General features: G+C 42.9%; 1 protein-coding gene across 1 annotated transcript in view; it reads left to right on the forward strand.

The window, feature by feature from the left end:
- TRABD2B (TraB domain containing 2B) overlaps positions 1–18,939 on the forward strand; it is a 407,261-nt gene that overhangs the window by 366,726 nt on the left and 21,596 nt on the right. Inside the window, exon 6 of the mRNA XM_074962317.1 lies at positions 15,597–15,866. Within this exon, the coding sequence (XP_074818418.1) occupies positions 15,597–15,866 (270 nt within the window). The remainder of the gene's footprint in view (positions 1–15,596; positions 15,867–18,939) is intronic.

An 18,939-nucleotide genomic window follows, 5' to 3' on the forward strand; every position in this document is an offset into this window, starting at 1 on the left:
GGAGATTTATATACACACAGAACATGAAAAAATGTGTGTTATCATACACATTGTAAGGAGAGTGATCACTTAAGATGAGCTATTACCAGCAGGAGAGCAGGGGCGGGGCCGGGGGAAGAAAACCTTTTGTAGTGATAATCAAGGTGGGCCATTGCCAGCAGTTAACAGGAACGTCTGAGGAGCGGTGGCGGGGGGGTGGGGGGAATAAACATGGGGAAATACTTTTACTTTGTGTAATGACACATCCACTCCCAGTCTCTATTCAAGCCTAAGTTAATTGTATCCAGTTTTCAGAATAACAGCCGTGTTAGTCTGTATTCGCAAAAAGAAAAGTCAAATAAATTGGTTAGTCTCTAAGGTGCCACAAGTACTCCTTTTCTTTTTGTATCCAGTTTGCAAATTAATTCCCATTCAGCAGTCTCTCGCTGGAGTCTGTTTTTGAAGTCTTTTTGTTGTAATATTGCGACCTTTAGGTCTGTAATCGAGTGACCAGAGAGATTGAAGTGTTCTCCGACTGGTTTATGAATGTTATAATTCTTGACGTCTGATTTGTGTCCATTTATTCTTTTACGTAGAGACTGTCCAGTTTGACCAATGTACATGGCAGAGGGGCATTGCTGGCACATGATGGCATAGATCACATTGGTAGATGTGCAGGTGAACGAGCCTCTGATAGTGTGGCTGATGTGATTAGGCCCTATGATGGTGTCCCCTGAATAGATATTTGGACACAGTTGGCAACGGGCTTTGTTGCAAGGGCAAGATTTTCAAAAACAAGATTCTTAAGTTAGATTCCATGATTCATATAAGGAAGCCCTTATAGCAAAGGTGGGAGATTTCTGGCTGCTCTCTTGTTTGAGTTCTGAGCGTTGCCTATCAAATATACCAGCTGCCTGTCAAGATGGCAGTTGTTATACGAAGCACACTTCCACTAGCCCTGTGGAATTGATTTTAGCTGACAGCTCTGTCAAGGGTTAGGGGCTGGAGCTTTGTGTATCTGAAACCTGCGTGGTCTTGCCTCTACCTCCTGGACAGCAATGGAGGAACTGGAGAAACCTTGGGGTCCTAGTGTCCCCTCTCAGCCCAATGGGGTCAACACCCAGGATGGAAGGAGCGGCTCAAGTAGAGAGAAGGGGCCCATTGTTGGCTTCTACATCTTGAGTTAAAGGACTAAGGGCCAGATTTTTAAAATTATTTAGGCTCTGGGAGTTAGACATCTAAGTGCCTTTAAAAATCTGGACTTAAGTCCCCTTGCTGACAGATGTTGCCGAATCATGTCCTATGTGGACTGAGAAAGTGTAGCAAACATTGAACAGTGGTAAATATTAAGTTCAGATCCCCCATGCTGCTATCGCTTGAACTACAAGAGAATCTCCCTCATTGGATAACAGTATAGGGCCTGGGACACTGAGTTAATTCTGTCCAACCGTGACAGCGATGCCAGTTTATTGCAACAATTTACTTTAAGAGAACCCTGTGAAATATAGAGGTCTGACTGGAAATCAGAGAGAAAATTTCACATGAAAAGCCCTTCACCACCAAACAAACGTTGTTTTCGGGGTTACGTAAACAGATTAGCAGAGGCAATGCTGTGCACTGTTGAAAGGGAAATCTGAGCTAAGAGGCTTCCAAACTGTCCTGGCATTGTACTACAGTACGATAGCTCAGCAGTGTGACTGCTAGAAACTAAGCCGAATGCCAGCCATGCTTTCAGTGCTCGACCATGGTATTCAATAGGCTTGTCGGGAGTGACGTCACACAGATTTTCAGCAGCTAAGTAGTGCCATGAATGAGATGCCAAGACACCTGCTCACATAACTGGCACTTGGATAAAGCATTTTCAACCAAACATCTGCTAAAAAACACACGCACTACAAGGAGGATGCTTCCGAAATGACATCATAGGCTCCGGGGAATGACACCACAAGTGGTTTTCATTTGCCCAATGTTTCGTTTATTGCGGTGTGGGGAAGAAAGCTGAACTTGCTTGCTTCCATCTCCGAGCAGAGATAATGAGATGTTGGGGTTTTGGTTCAAAAACACATCAAGAGCCGCGTGTCTTTCGTTCTCGTCAAACAGCTTCGGTGAAGTTTCCACCGTCCCCTCTCATCTCCTGTCTGATTACATTTTTTTCCTCAGCGAATGCAAGCTTCAGAGTGCACACAGGTCCCTGGATGATGATGGTGTGAACCCAGAGTAGGATGACCAGATAGCAAGTGTGAAAAATTGGGACAGGGGTGGGGGGTAATAGGCACCCATATAAGAAAAAGCCCCAAATATCGGGACTGTACCTATAAAATCAGGACATCTGGTCACCCTAATGCAGAGTGGCATCAGTGACTGCTCCTGATCCTCCCCTGAATCTTGGTAGCTTTGCACTGCTTTACCACCACAAAGGTGCCCCATGGTCGGCCATGGCAGGCCCACCCAGTACAAGAATATTATCTCATGACGCAGCCATCATAGTGGCTCCAACCACCCTCTTCCACCCAGCAGTCTGCAGCTGAGGGTGTGAGCAGGGGAAATAGGATAGGACTCCAGTGATCCCTGGCTGCTGTTGCTGGCCAGTTCGAGTTACAGCACCTCTGTGGTGGTCAGCCTGACGCTCAGCTGGTCCTAGAATCAGGGGATTGGCTTAGAGCCACCTTTGCACCTCCTCCCTTCACCTGGCTCTGAGCTGTTCTTGGCGCCCCTTGGCAGGAGTGATGTGGATGTAAAACTGGTCGGAGTGAGAAGAGGATCAGTGCCAATGATGAGGAAAAGCATTTTTTGCTTGCAAAAAAGTGAAGCAGAGCCCGGTGAGTTGCTAAAATATGGTGCAACACTAAGCTACGGGCACTGATGTTAACCAGCACCTCAGAGGTGTCTCGAAAATACCCGCTTCTTGAAAGCGTCTGACCTGCTTCTGGTGAAAAGCCAAACAGCATATGTAAGGGACTAATCCTTTTAGGCTCTGAGTCCCTCTGGCAAGGTGCTGGGCACTCTCAACTCCCAGTCAGGTCACTGAAGTCAATGGGAGTTGAGAGAGCTCCTGAAAGCCACCTTAGGACCTTACAGCATCAGGCCTTCAGTCAAAAGCACCATGACAGAGTGCTATCCTCTACCAATCTTAGTCAAGATAGAGCTTTGCCAGTAACATCAATGGAAGCAAGATCAGGGCCATGTTACCAGAGCTTGGTTAATGGTGTATGTTGTAAGCAAGTGTGAAGCAGCGTACTACCCCTTTAAGGGCCAGGCGGTGGGTGGCAGCCCGGGGATAATCAAGGAAGACCTGCCCTGCCCTGGGACTGGGCTATTTAAACAGGAACAGGCAGCTGAGTAGGAGGAGCGGGGCATAGAAGCTGTGAAGGCTTCAGAGGGTGGTGTTTTTTCTCTTTGGCTGCAGGAGACTAGTGTAATCTGACTTCGCGACTTTGTTTAGTGGAGTTGAAGTTTGGGAATTCTGCACCAGGGTCCTAATTAGCTGCTTATTGTAATTGCTTCTGTCCTGAAACCTTATTAGAAGGGGACGTGCTATTTTGTTAGTGTGTGTTGGCTCCTCCTTGTGCCAGGCTGTTAAAGCAAACCCAAAACTACCCCAATTGTGGGAAATTAAAGGAGGACCACACCAGGTTGCAAAGGGGCACATGGGGACGCCACATGACTTTACAGAAGGGGTTCCCAAACTTTTTGCTGGCACTACCCAATTTGAATGAAGTATTTCCTGCCAGGACCCCAGACAGCAAAGAGCAAAATCGCATCCTCCGCACAGCATGACCGTACACGGACTGTGTGTGCAACGTCATGCTGCATGGTGCATTTGCTCTACAAAATGCATGCTGCATTTGCTCTACAAAATGGCCTCCTCTCCACAGTGTGACCTTAGATGTACTGTGCATGCAAGGTCATGCTCTGCGGAGGAGGTCATTTTGTAGAGCAAAACGGCGTCCGCCGTGCATTGTGACCTCACAGGCACATTACATGCGAGGTCACACTGTGCAGAGTAAAATCCTCCATACACAAGAGATCACCTCAGCCCCATCTGTTGATGGTATGACTCCATTTAGGATGGCGACCCCCCCACCCCCACCCGAGTTTGGGAGCCTCTGCTTCGCAGCAAGGTTATAAAATCTGATTTAATCACGATCGTTAAAAATTAGTCTTCCATTGCCAATAGCTCTGACCATGACCTAAAATGTTTGCCAGCCACTCAAGTTGTGTATTAAGCTCTATTCAGGTAGATTTGTATTTCTAATTAAAGAGGAGAATAAAGCAGGTATTTTTTTTCTCAAGGACCTGGCAAAAATGAATACGCTTTCTCTTGCAGGAATTTTAATGAAGAATGGATTATTTTCTTTCAGAAAGATGTTTGTGTATTGTGTGACTGCACTGTGCAATTTAGGGAGTTTGTGTTAACACAGAAAGGGAGCCTGTGCAGTATATAGTATTTAAAATCAGTAAGCTTTAGGTTTGATAAAATAGCCTTGGCCCTTAAGGCAAAGGGAGTTTAGATCAGGGGTTCCCAACCTGTGGTACCTGCACCACTCTTGGTCCATGAGCTTGAAGTTCCACCCATTCACCTGCAACAGTTTTTAATGATGGTGATAGGTGAACGAATGACGTTTGACAGCTGCTGGCTTAGACAACATACTGCTAGGCTGCGCACTGTGATTTAAAGAGGAGTTGCCTGCAGACAGTTTGAAGTGTCATCATCTTACACTTGTCTAGGATGTTTGATAACTGTCTTGTTCTTTTCTGAGTCTCTCAGGTCCAGCGATAAAAAGATGTAGATGGGTTTCAGCAACATTTCTGAAGGGAGTCACTTAATCCCTATTTTTAGCTCAGCAGATAGGCTGTTTCACTGCGTAAGTCTTTCCCCCTATGGGCTGGAAAAGTGGATTTAGCATAACTCAGATGTCAGGATCTTCTGACAGGGATCTGATTCCACCCTGCTGCCTACTATGTAATCTTAGTGGTCCCTGTCTCTCTTCTTCCGGAGCCGAAAGCTGCTCATCTTTCATCCCATGCGTTTGAAGAGCTGGGTTCAGCAAGGTACTTCAACAGAAATTGCTACATTGGATCAGATTTGCGATCCATCTAGTGCAATGATACTCAGATCTCAGTGGTTCAGGAGCCAAATTAGCGCTCAGCATAACCCAGAAGAGCCTCAGGAGTGTCAATTAAACAGTATGACGGGGAAATATTTAGGTATAGAGAAAAGGAGTACTAGTGGCACCTTAGAGACTAACCATTTTATTTGAGTATAAGCTTTCGTGAGCTACAGCTCACTTCATCGGATGTATAGGTATAGGTTATTCTCACAGCTAAATGACTGACCAAGTATTATTACAATTGGTTAATAACATAGTACTGATGGGTTAATAACTTAGACTGGTTAATAATGAAATCACACCATGATTTAGTATCACGTGCTGCAAAGAGCCGCAGGAGACACATTAAAGAGCCACTTGCGGCTCCTGAGCCTCAGTCTGAGTGTCACTGATCTAGTGTCTTGTCTCCAACAGTGGCACGTGCCAGAAACATCTGGCCACTGTAGGCAGATGTGGAATTATCTGCCCTCAACCTAATGTTGAAGTCAATGGGATGACTCCTGTGCTTCAAATTAGTCATGTGCTTCAGCACCTTGCCGAATCAGGGCCCAAAACTGGAGTTTCTTTTTCGAATGGGAAGGTAAATTTATGCTCCTGCAGATGTCTCTCTCTCAAGAGCACCCATCAGAGTATTAAAGCAAACAGCTCACAAACCAGGAAACTGGGCAACAGACCTAGAGATGGTCCTGGGTCCACTAACACACACAGCAGTAGCTTGGAGAAATGGGCTTCCTTTACGCAGCATGCAATGGTGGAAAGGGCAGACAGCTGAGTTCCAAACCTGCCTTACATGCCACTGACTTTCCAGAGGTAGCCTGGCTACCACTATGTACTTGGAGTACAGAGCAAGGAAGTCAGTGGAATTATATTGGTATAAAATTGGAGTGAAAGAGAGGAGAATCTTGCTTAGTATTTTTAGATTGTCGTTAGCACTTAGGGAGAGAAAGGGGTTAGTTGAATACTTGTCCTGCTCTCAGTTCTCTAAGATTCAAGATCATAATCATTAAAACAAAATAATGGCACTTTGGTCACCATTTCTAGTTCCTCAGAAATGCCTAACCTACTATCAAAATGCCATGAAATTAGAGATGGAACAGAACCAAACTCGCAACCCAGAACTTTAACTCTGGATCTGGGGGACCTCAGTTTGGCAGATTGGGCCACTGCGAGTGTGAGTTATATGACTTTTAAAGCATAGTGAACTATGTGTTATGAATGGTATTGTCCAGCATCAGAAAAATTCTGCTATCTAATATGACATCATCCTCACTAACACTGAAAGTTAGTGCTCTGAGAGTTCATAGGGGGAGGAAGTAGTGATCGCTTAACCCGACAATAAATTCACCATTCTTCTTTATTAAAGTAATACGTGTGAGTATTCAAAACTCATGTTAAAAGGAAAGAAGTTGTATATTCTCTGTTGCTACTAATCTTTTTCAAGCCATAGCAGAGCAAAATGGATGGGATAAAGTTTGAGAGGAATGTTCTTGTTTAATAAAATGTAAAACTAGAATCTTCAACTTTAAACAACAATGTTCTCCAATCCTCCACATTCATAGAGAGCTCTGAGTGAAATAAATTTCCATCCCATGGGAAATTCTGATATTTCAGCATTTGGTTTTGTATTAAGTCAGGACAAAAACCTGTAACATCACCATTGTTCATGGAATAAAATGTTCTGAAATTGTTTTAGAAATGATGAAATATTTCAGTTTGTCAGCTCAACTTTGAACTGTTTTCCTGTATGCTGGTGCATTGCCTCATGGGAGCTGTAGTTTGGGTCTGATGCTGCCATGCTCCCACTATGGACTAGGCTCCCTGGCCGGATTATATCTCCCAAAATGCACATGCAGTCATGTGACTCCAATGATCCCTCACACCACTCAGAGAAACTTTGTGGCATCGTTGATGTTCTCTAGCCAGGGAGCCCAGCCCATAGAAGAGAATGGAGGCATCAGACCTTTGAACTATAACTCCCATGAGGCGATACGACACTACAGGGGGATGCAGTTTAATGTTCAAGAACTGACTTGAAACCAAACAGTTCAAGTCAGTTCAACAAACCAAAATATTTCAATTCAGGTCAGATTGGAGAAATATTTCTTGTTGGTTTTCCCCACAGAAAATGAAAACAATTTCGCAAAGTTGGTATTTTCCGGCAAAAAATCTTGATGTTGTGGAAACTTGCATTTTCTGTCAGAGTGACGCAGGTGGGAAAACTCCAGGACAGCTGTAACAATCAAAGCGGTGTGCTTGTCCTGCATGGATGTTGGGGGTAGGATTTGGAGAGCCTGCGACGGGGTTCCATACCCCCTTTGCATGGCTCTGGTATGGCCTCTTGTTCTCAACAAGGTTTTGGGGGTGGGAACAGGACATTGGAAAAGCAGGACAACCATGTGGCTCCAACACCTCCATCACATATCACACAGAGCTGATATCCTGAGGCAGTAGTATCGGGCGTGCACAGTCTCCACTACAATTCAAAATTATACTAGGAGCCAGATCTTCATTTGCACTGAGGCCACAGCTCTGCACAGGCACCGACCTTCCCTTTTCAGGGTGGGTGCTCCACCCTCGCTCCATCCCGAACCCCCCTCTTCCCCCAGGGCCCCACCCTTGCTCCACCTCTTCCTGCTCACGCCCCGCCCCCTCCCCCAGCACCTCCTGCCTGCCGCCAAACAGCTGATAGGTGGAGCCCGCTGAGCAGCTGATTGGCTGGGTCGGCCAAGCGGCTGATTGGCGGGTGGATGGTGGGTGCTGAGCACCCACTTTTTTTTTTTCCATAGGTGCTCCAGCCCCGGAGTCACCCACGGAGTATGCAGCTCTGGCAGTGTAAGAGGGCCTTAAGAGAGGTGTGTATTTCAATAACAACTTCCGGAGCAGTGTAAAGGGGCCTTATGTGAAAATTCAGACCTAGCAGTACAAAAGTCCTAGGAAATCACTAAATACTGTGTAGGCCTTATTCTCATTTACACCACAACTAGAGGTGGGGGGAAATTTTATGACCAAAACTTTTTTCAGCAAAAAATGCAATTTGAGCAATTCACAAGTTCATGTTGGTTTTTGCCAAAGTGTTTGTTTTTGCTGGGGGGGAGGAGAGGAAATCCAACAATCTCAGAATGTTTTGATTTGACATTCTTGTGCCCATCTACTTGTCCTGATGCTTCTTTAACACAATTGTCAGCTAATTTTTAATCGCAGAATCTTTATGGTGACCACAGAGCAGAGGAGGAGGAAAAATTGGGAAAATCCCAATGCCTCTGTCGCATGCAGGCAGAAGATGAAGGACACGTGTAAGTGAGCAAAGAATTCTTGACTTGACAAACATTCCCAAACTGGAATTTATGAGAATCCAGATACAATAAAATGATATTAGCTAGAATTTGGCTGTACTGTGCGCAGCAGTGGAATGATGGCACGGAGACGAAGCTGCCACATCACACATTCCTTGCTTTTACCACAGCTTCCCTATTGAGGAAATGAAATCTTTCATCTTGTCGGTTAATCTATAAAATAAAGAAACTGAGAGAAAATCACTAGACTTGGAAGGACTAGGGAGAATATGACAGCTTTGCAAATCAGGAGTTTCCTTCACCCAAGCTAAAAAGAAGAGATGCATATAGCAAATTGGCAAGCTGTGTTTTAAAAGGTTCTCTGTGCATCTTAGGCAATATAAATACTTCAGTAAAATAAGGGAAAACTGGCCTTAGATTTTGGTTGTGTTGAAGCTTAAAGTGTGTTTGTGTCCAGAACAATGTGTAAAAGTGTCATCTGGCTGAACATACCTGCTTCCATTCTTAAATCAATAGCAATTGCATAGGCCAGGATGAATTTTCCTGTCTGCGTCTCTGAATCCTATTTTCTCATTTACAAGCAAAACCAGGACAAAACTCCTGGCTCCACTGAAATCAATGGAGGTTTTGCCATTGTCTTTAACAGGGCTAGGATGTCACCTGTGGTTTCTATTACTGTTAACCCTGAGAATCCAAAGCAGCGCTGGGACAGTGAGCGGTAGTCTACTCTGCCTTGATACTTCCTTAACACAATTGTTGGCTAATTTCTAAGTGCAGAATCTTTTCCGGTGCTGGCAATGTGGCAGGCAGAAAGAAACCAACTGGATTTTCAGGCCTCGGGTTGAGTTAGTAGCACCATCAGTTAGAAAAGAAGCAAAGCAAACAAATCAGATCTGGAATCATTGAGAACGGTTGTATGTGGAACACCAGGATGTTACTTGTACAGACCCACTTTTCTGTCTACAGCTGTGCTAGGTGTTTAGTATGGCCTGATAATGATTTAAAAATCAAAGGTGAATAGCAACAAGCAAAGAGCCCAGAGAATAGGAGTGAGAACTGCAGAAGCACAGCAATGAAGCAGATTAATCTCAACCTGAAATATCAGCATGGCAATTTTTGATCAACCCTTGTACAAAATTGAGAGCAGTAAAGCTACCAGGAACAAAGTGTGACACTGGGACCTCTGTCTTTGTCTAGTTTTACAGAACGAAAAAGACTAATTCTTCCCAGAAGAATCAAGCCCAGAAGAATCAATGTTTCTTATATCCTGGGAGCTAAACTACAAAGAGAATATAATCATATGTTTCCACCTTCTATCACCTTGATTTCATGATTCCTCAGGCCTTGGTTTACAGAATCATTGTATAAGGTCAGGTCATGCTCTTGGTGTAGAAAACTCATCCATGGTCCAAGAAAATCCATGAGTTTCAATTTTCAGAAATTCCTGCAGATCATCCCACAGGGAGAGGCAGGTTTGGGAAAGGTGGGTGCTTCCAACCTGGAGGTGTGTCAAGAGCCTCATGGAAATCCCATGAGACATGTGCGGAACGTTTGTGTGTAGGTGTGGAATTTTTTGACTGTTCTTAGGGAAAATACCTCATGGTCTCAGAAAATGAAAACTTATCCTTGTTTTCTTCTCTGTCTCTAAAAATAACCTTGAAAAATTGCCTGGTTAATAATGGTGAAAGAAAGAAAAAAAATCTACAAGGGGGGGTTACCTATTATATACATGGCTCTGCTAATGCTAGTGAAGAAAGCTAAGAACTGAGAGAAAGCAGAATAATAGGAAAAGAACCCGTCCAACAGTCAGTGAATCTAATGGCAGACTCACTCCACTTGTAATCTAATTGCAGCCCAGTTCTTTTTAAAAATAAATTGTTTATAAAATCAGAAAATAAAGAAATGTGCAAACCCTTCATGCAGGGCCAAAGCCTATTGAAATCAGCAGGACGACTCCCGTTGATTGACATGAGTGTTACCATGGTTTGACAAAATAGCTTACAAATGTTCATATAATATAGTTGGATTAATTTTCCATATTCTGTTAGACTACATTTTTGTTTACATTTCTGGTTAAATATGTTTGGGATAATAACCAGATCTGGAAAAAAAACCCATGATCTCTAGAATTTATTACATCAATTTCAAAATAGTTTCACTCTTAGGCTATTAAAACATGCTGAACTAGCTTGTTGTTGTTGTTGTATCCAATTTTTAAGGATTTTTTTTTTTTGCTTGAATGGTCTCCTGATTATATTTCCACTTCTAAGTGAGAGCCGTGACAAATAATTGAGTTTATGGCCATTTTTCCACGAGATGTATTTCCACCTCAGATTCCCGGTATTTTATTTTCTAGCTTTGTCATTCCTGGGGCCATTTTCCAGTGGTCTTTGAAGGGGCATATGTCACAGATCTAACTCTGCAAAGCACACACTGATCTACTAGGTCTTAGTGAGACGATTACTGATACAACAGTAATGGAACAAATATTAACCAAATGTAATATACAGCTCTCACAACTCAGCTGGTCCCAATACACCAGACACTAAAAATGCAAGTGGTTAGGTTTATGACCCTCTTTAGGTTACAAAATTTTGTAATTGCTCCACTATTTATTTATCCTCTTGTTGAAGAATGTTCCAGAATATCGAGTTTACAACCCATGGGTTGTGTAACAGTGGTGGAAGGAATTACGATTGAGAGTTTCAAAGCTACCAAAGGGATTTGGTTGCCCCATTAATTTTAACAGGGATAGGTCATCCAACTCTCTGAAAAGTGTTTCCAGAATTTCAGCCTGCAAAGTTTCCTCTCTACTAGCTCCAATCTTCTAGGAATTCAGAACATTATGAGCTCTAGAAACAAGGGAGAAGGTGACACAATCTGGAAATGCTGGGTTCTGACGCCTCAATGCACCTTCAAGAAACCATCCATAGATTTCAAGTTGAAAAGGGACCATTATGATCATCTAGTTTGACCTCCTGTATAACACAGGCCAGAGAACTTCCCCATGCATGAGCTGCACTTTCAGATCTTCTCCTTGTAGAAATGAGCATATATGGTAGTTTGTTTGGTGTGTACAGGCCAGGCATCAGATAAAGAGATTATTGTGGTGACCTTTTTGCAGATTGTTCAGAATACTGGAAACATTTTGGGAGATGTGGAAATAACCATCAATAGAAAAGTTCCACAGAAATGTCATCTAACTCTGCTATGGGGCAATGCTCAGTTTTAATGTATATGCATACGCTATCTCTCTTAGGTACTTAGTTGCATGGCCCACTGTCTTATAGTAAGTGAGCTCCTCACAAGGTTTAATGTATTCATCCTCACAACAGCCCTGGGAGGTAGAGCAATGCTATTATCCCCATTTTCATGGGGACCTGAGGCACAAGAGGGACTAAGTGACTTGCCCAAGATTCCACAGGAAGTCTGTGGTGCAGCAGGAAACTGAATCCAGGTCTCTCTCTAGTCTTAGGCTAGCGTCCTCACCACTGTATCTGACAACTTCATGCCTCATTAGGTAGATTTGCGTCACTTCTTGGCATCCTGCCTTCACCCTGCTTGAGTCCATCTTCTCTGTCTAGCCCTTTGCATCATACTTATCTCTGTGGTATCTTCTTAATATAACTGTGCTTACCATGCTTAGTGGCTATATAAACAAACTGATATGTTACTATTTTATCCCTGTTACTATCACAGTAAGATGAGCATAAATACTCAGAGTGGCACACTGAGGATTTTGGGACTGATCCATAGCCCATTAGAGAGAAAAGGCTGGTGTGGTCATATCTTTTATTGGACCAACTTTGTAACTCTTCTCAGTCTACTTTGGAGCAATTTTGTATCTTTTGCAAACTTTGTCAGCTCCCTTTTTCCAGATCATTTATGAATATGTTAAATAGCACTGGTCCTAGGGTGACCAGATAGCAAGTGTGAAAAATCGGGACAGGGAGTTGGGGTAATAGGCACCTATATAAGAAAAAGACCCAAATATTGGGACTATCCCTATAAAATCGGAACATCTGGTCACCCTAACTGGTCCCAGTACAGATCCTTGGGGGATACCACTATTTACCTCTATCCATTGTGAAGACTGACCATTTATTCCTCCCCTTGGTTTCCTATCTTTTGACTAGTTACTGATCCATGAGAGGACCTTCCCTCTTATCCCATGACTGCTTACTTTGCTTAAGAGCCTTTGTCGAGGTTGCTTGATGAAGGCTGTCTGAACTTCCAAGTACACTGAATCAACTGGATCACCCTTGTCCACATGCTTGTTGACATCCTCAAAGAATTCTTATAGATTAGTTAGGCATGATTTCTCTTTACAAAAGCTGTGTTGACTCTTCCCTAACATATTGTGTTCATCTATGTGTCTGATAATTCTGTTCTTTATTACAGTTTCAACCAGTTTTCCTAATAATGAATTTAGGCTTATCGTCCTGTAATTGCCAGGATCACCTCTGGAATCTTTTCTAAAAATTGGAGTTATATTAGCTATCCTCCCGTCATCCGGTACCGTATTTAATAGTTCTGCCATTTCATATTTGAAATGTTGTTAGACACTTACAATACCTCCTACCCTTCTGGGGGTAGCTTTGCTTTAACAGTGAGTATAGGGATCCCTATCTATCTCTTACAATCTTGCATGGGTTTGGGGAACGTAATAAATGTTTTTGAAGACTTTGAGATTCTTCAATGAAAGACCCCACAGAAGTGCAAAATATTTTTATTAATGTTCTCAACGTGAGTCATGAAGCAGAATCTCACTGGGACAAATTCTGATGCCCATATACTGAGTAATAGTTCACTCCGTGGAGTAAAGTGCTACTCAGCGTGAGTAAAGGTGTCAGAATTTGGCTCATTGACATTTTGAAATGTCAAGAAATATCAGCTGTTTTTAGAATTCATAACAAACCTAGAGAATTTAGTGAGAAGCCTCTTGGTTAGGTGTAAGAGCATTATTGAGCTTTGAAGAGTCTCATTATTGTTGCCTTTGAATGTCAAAGTTACTGTGTCTTTATTAATAAGTCTTCTGTAAGCAACAATGAATGCCTAGTAGCAGTGAGGATCCAAATGAGTGACATTGGAAAGACTTTTAGGGGCAATGTGAGATAGTGGAAAGTGACTTTGACTGTTCAGAGTCCTGTCTTAATGGATTTAAGAACAAATTAGCTACTAATAGTAGTAGATACGAATCTTTTTTTGGACTAGAACAAAATGTTCCATAATGAAACATGTGGTTTCACTTTGAAGCACATTTTGTAAATTGTCACCAGTGAAGTTAAGAATTTTTTGTTACTCACTGGTTTCACTCAGGAAGCAAAACTTTTAACTGGGCTTTAACTGTTTCTGTCAGAAAAGGCACAGCTTCAGTGTAATACAAATAGTTTTGCAGGCCACATTGACTATGCGTTTCATGCCACTTTTTTCTCGCTGTACCCTTTGGACCACTCTTGGGATAGGTGAAGATTCGATCTCGCCCCAACTGAACCTGCACTCAAATCTCAAATCTAACGTGAACTTTTCTTTAAGTTAGGAAAAGTTTCCCTTTGGTTTTGTATTATTTGTGTGCCTTTGTTTTGGGTACCTTAGCATTTCCATGAGAGAAAGGCTGTTGTATTGTGTTTCTAACCTGACCATAAGCAAGAATTATTAAAACTCTAGCAAAACACAAAACAAAAACACACACAACAACAACTGACATTTCTCATAGCTGTTCCAGCCAAAGTGTACAGATGCAAGAGGTGGAAGTAGTTCAGATGGCCATGGTGAAGGGACTCAGTTGACCTGGGTTCAAATCCCAGCACTAGGATAGACTTCTTATATGACCTTGGGCAAGTCACCTAACCTCTCTATGCCCTATGCATAAAATGGGGATAATAATAATTAATAATACTTGAACCTGGGTCTTCCACATCCCAGCCTGCAGTCCTAACTACTGGATCATCCTTCCTCAAACATAATAAGGTTCTCCCATTGCTAGTCCAAATTTGGCTGCGCAAATATAATTACCGTAAGAGTCAAGAAAATGGTTGTTTGCTACAAAATGCATTTTCTTCTAAAAGTGAAAGAAAGAAGGGAAATATCTTTCCACCCTGTATGCACCTTGACCTCAACAAAGGTAACCGCTTGTTAACAATAGTGTGATTTCCCACAGTGACGGAGAATCCGCCACAGCCTTTGGTAAGTTGTTCCAATGGTTAATTACTCGCACTGTTAAAAATTTGCACATTATTTCCAGTCTGAATTTAGGGTTCAAAAAAGAACTAGATAAATTCACAGAGGACAGGTCCGTCAATGGTTATTAGCCACGATGGGCAGGAATGGTGTCCCTAGCCCCGGTTTACCAGAAGCTGGGAATGGGTGACAGGGGATGGATCACTTGATGATTACCTGTTCTGTTCATTCCCTCTGGGGAAACTGGCATTGGCCACTGTCAGAAGACAGGATATTGGGCTAGATGGACCTTTGGTCTGAGCCAGTTTGGCCGTTTTTATGGTCTTATGTCTAGCTTCAATTTCCAGTCATTGGATCATGTTATACCTTTTTCTGCTAGATTGAAGAGCTTATTATTAAAGGTATCTTATATCATCAGGCATGGGAAGTACCACACTTGTGCCTGGCCACTGCATAGAGGTAAAAGTTAGACCTGTGAGGAAAAAGGTTTTTCCATCCCTTGAACATTTTTGAGATTTCAATTTTTTTCCTGTCCCAAACAGGAATGAAAAGTCAAAGTCTTGACTTTTTCTGTAAAATGAAAACCTGAGAGGTGGAGGGAAAGTTTGCAGGTCAGTTGAACTATTTCATTTAGATCATTTCAAAATCTTTTGTTTTGATTTTGACCTTTTTAATTTAATTTTGTACTCGAATCGTCTTTAAGGTTTTTAACCAAAAAGATGTTTTGAGCCAGAAATCTTTTCCTTTCTAAAATATTGAAATGAAATGCTTAGACGATTTCAAAACTTCTTTCCAAAAATTCTTCAAGTTGAAAAATGTGTTGAAACGGACACTTTCCCATGGAAAGTTTTTGTTTTGACAAATTGATGTTTTCTGAGGGGGAAAAAACGTTTAATCAAAAAATTCCCAACCCGCTGTAGGAAAAGCCCTTCGCATCCTCACGTGCCTTCACAGTGGCTGGTATAGTTCTTTCTATCAGGCTTTTGTTAGGATGGTCACCCATTCACATATTACATTTATATGTGTTTTGCAGCTCAAGGACAAAGAACACAAGCCCTTCTTCGGGAGGGTCCTCAGGAACAGCTGCATCTGCTGTCCATATTTTTGAGCCTGTACCAGTGTCTTCTCCCTCTTCGATTCCTCTTCAGTCAGATGAAGAAGACAGCCTTCCACCTCACCTCCTGCTACCAGATAGCATCAGCCAGCTGGAAGAGTTTGGCCGTCAGAAGAAATGGCATAAGAAGCAGCACAAACACCATCGCCAAAGGCAGTTCAATGACCTGTGGGTTCGAATAGAAGACAGGTGAGTCATTGCTATTACCCCAGCACCTTTTTCCTTCTCATTGTCTCAAGACTTGACTGTTGACCCCCACTGATTGGCTGATGTAACAAAGTCATGAGTCATGAGGGGACTCTGGGGGTAAGGAGTTGGGCCTGGAATGTGTGATGATATATTTCAGGCATAGAGGGGGGAATATGGGAGTTGGGATGAAGGCTAAGCTGTTATAGATACATTGGATCCAAACTGGAAAGGAAAAGAGAGAGGTTGGCATGATGAGGTTTAAAATACAGGTTTATAAAGGCCAGCTAACAAACCAAAGGAAATGAAACAAACATTATTTGGAAGTGGCTACCTATCTATCAATATAGCTGTTCATCTTAGGGTTACATACTGGTGCCCATCACAGAAGTATCTGACCGCCTTCCATCTAAAATTGATAGCAAAAGCATGGAGTCTCTGGTACTTCTCCCATGTTGGGGTGAAAACTGTGCTTTTCATTTGTGTATTTTGTAGGTTTTTTCGAACTATTTTATGTTGTGATTGGTTGATTTACCCATGTTACAGGTTTTATTTCCTATTTTGGGTGGGTGTATGGACAGGTGAGGGTGTCACTGTTCTGAGTGTGACCTATGCTGTGGTGGAAAGGCTCTTTGGAAGAGGGAGGTTTTGCAGTGTCTCTTAAAGATGGTCAGAGTCTGGATTCTCCTGGTCTTATCTGGAAGTTTGTGCCACAGATGGAGCCGCTTTGTCCCCAGCTCTCATGCACTCAGTCCTGGCTTTTGTGATCTGAGTTTTCCCAGAGAAGGGCAACCTCCTTGTTTTCCATTTGAAGGGTTTCAAGTCCTCCAGTGTCCCAGGATTCCATAGGACCGCCTGTCCCAGCTCAACATCATGTGGGGCAAAAGGGTGTGTTAAAGGCTCAGATCTGGTTGGGGTATGGGTGTTAGCCACACTCCCTGAATTATCTATAAATTCAGGCTAACGGGCAGGATACCTGCTATGCTATGTAGCTATGAGTTCAAACAGCTGGATGGAATTGGCTATTCTTTTTTTTTTTTTATTTATAACTACCATTGCTTCCAAAAATGATTTTGAAAAGGATGGTTCCCCAGCTTAGTGTTGCATCGATACTTTTACTACCCCTACAGGATCTCATCTGAATCTGAACCTTTTATTCCTTTCCCTTCGATGAGGACTGAGGAGATGGTAAAATGTCCGTTTTCTGGCTCACAGAGCCTATGATGAGCAAGACTTTGCATGACATTTGCTTTGCAGCAGTGTTTCTAAGGAGGCATATGGGGGGTTGGGTGGGAGACCAAAGATCTAAAATGAAGAAGGGGGAAAACAAATCTGCTTTAGTGCTTTCAAATGGTTTTTGTTTTGAGGGGGGGGGGTTTGTTTTTTGTTTTTTGGTGCTGTTACAATTCTAAAGCAACTTCCGTTTTAAAAAAAAATTACAAACTGTTAATCCAAAATCAGAGGCTCATGGGAAGCTTTGGTTTCCCAATAAAATGGATGTGGTATTGAACTTTACAAACCAGCTGCTGCATATTGTGCTTTTGGCAGTTCCGTTTCATCAGCATCAACTGCATGCTGGGGCTAGCGCGATGCATTGCACAGGGTGTTATTTTTTAAATGGTTCCATTCCCGTTGGCCATAGTAGAACATAAGACTGTGTAAGTTATTAGAGTTTGTAGTCTGATTATTTCCTGAACGGGTGCGATAGAATAATTCTGCGGCCAGCTTGGCTCCTGGGCATTTCTTAAGTGAAGATAAATTCAATGGGTTAGATCCACAGCTGAGCTATGCTGATTTTACACCATCTTGGGCTCTGGCCCAGTATACCAAGAATGTTCTCCCAGTTCACGACTGTTTCCTAGCTTCCCTATTATTGGGTTAAGTTATACACTGGAAACTTGGTAAGAGGGAAAGGTGCACCAACCTGGGATAAGTTGGGGTGGGAGGGGAACCTGTGTCATTTTTATTTCAGGTGAAAACCATGTAAAACTCAGTCGGCTTCCATCCAAAGCCTTCAAACTTCAATATTTTCAGTTGAGTTTCAAAGCCAAATGTGTGAGTGGGGGAGCACACATGCAAATTTAAACCAGATTAAAGGTTCTTGTCTGAACCCCACTGAACTATGAAATCACTGTTTCAGAGCTCTTTTCCAAAGCTTTATTGACCATGGATTAGAGGACTTTATGAGCCATGAATTGCAGGGCTTTTATGGACTGTGGATTAAAAGTCCATCTCCTACACATCCATGGAAATTTTAGGGTGTTTTTTTAAGCTTCCAATACAGAAACAAAGGAAATGAACAAATGAGAACAATGTTAAAGGAACATCAAAGGTCTGAATTCAACCTATAAAAGCCAGGAAATCCATAATTAATGGTTCCACTCAGGCCTTAACTCATACAGTATTTCTAGTCTGCTCTGGGGTTATAGCCACCATCTGAAATAGTCTAATAAAGACAAGTCATCATTTAACATCATACATTATTATTATTTTATTTTAGACATTGTCTCTCTCCTTTTATTCTATCCTGAGAGCTGGGACTAGCTGTCACACACAAACTGATATTCTCTAGATTTGTGTAACATCAGGGTGTTCTGGTAGAAGGCAGGGCTGAAAGTAACTGAAAGGACTTACCGGTACTCTGGAGTCCTGAGCAGGGGGTGGCCTCAACCTCAAGAGGCGTTACCTGAACCAGAGGAGGTGGAGCCTTTCAAGATTTAAAGGCCCTGGGTCTCCGGCTGGGAGCCCCAGGGCTTTTAAATCACCCCAGAGCTACCAGCTGCAGAGGCGGCTGGGAGCCCCCGGGTGCAGGGGCAAATTAAAGGGGGGAGGGATAGCTCAGTGGTCTGAGCATTGGCCTGCTAAACCGAGGGTTGTGAGTTCAATCCTTGAGGGGGCCATTTGGGATCTGGGGCAAAAATGGGGGATTGGTCCTGCTTTGAGCAGGGGGTTGGTCTAGATGATCTCCTGAGGTCCCTTCCAACCCTGATATTCTGTGATTCTGTGAAAGGGCGCAGGGCTCCAGCCGCCGCAGAGCTCCAGGCCCTTTAAATCACTGCAGATGCCCTGCTGCTGC

This window comes from Natator depressus, chromosome 8 (genome assembly GCF_965152275.1).
Source record: "Natator depressus isolate rNatDep1 chromosome 8, rNatDep2.hap1, whole genome shotgun sequence".
In the NCBI taxonomy this organism is placed as follows: Eukaryota; Metazoa; Chordata; order Testudines; family Cheloniidae; genus Natator; species Natator depressus.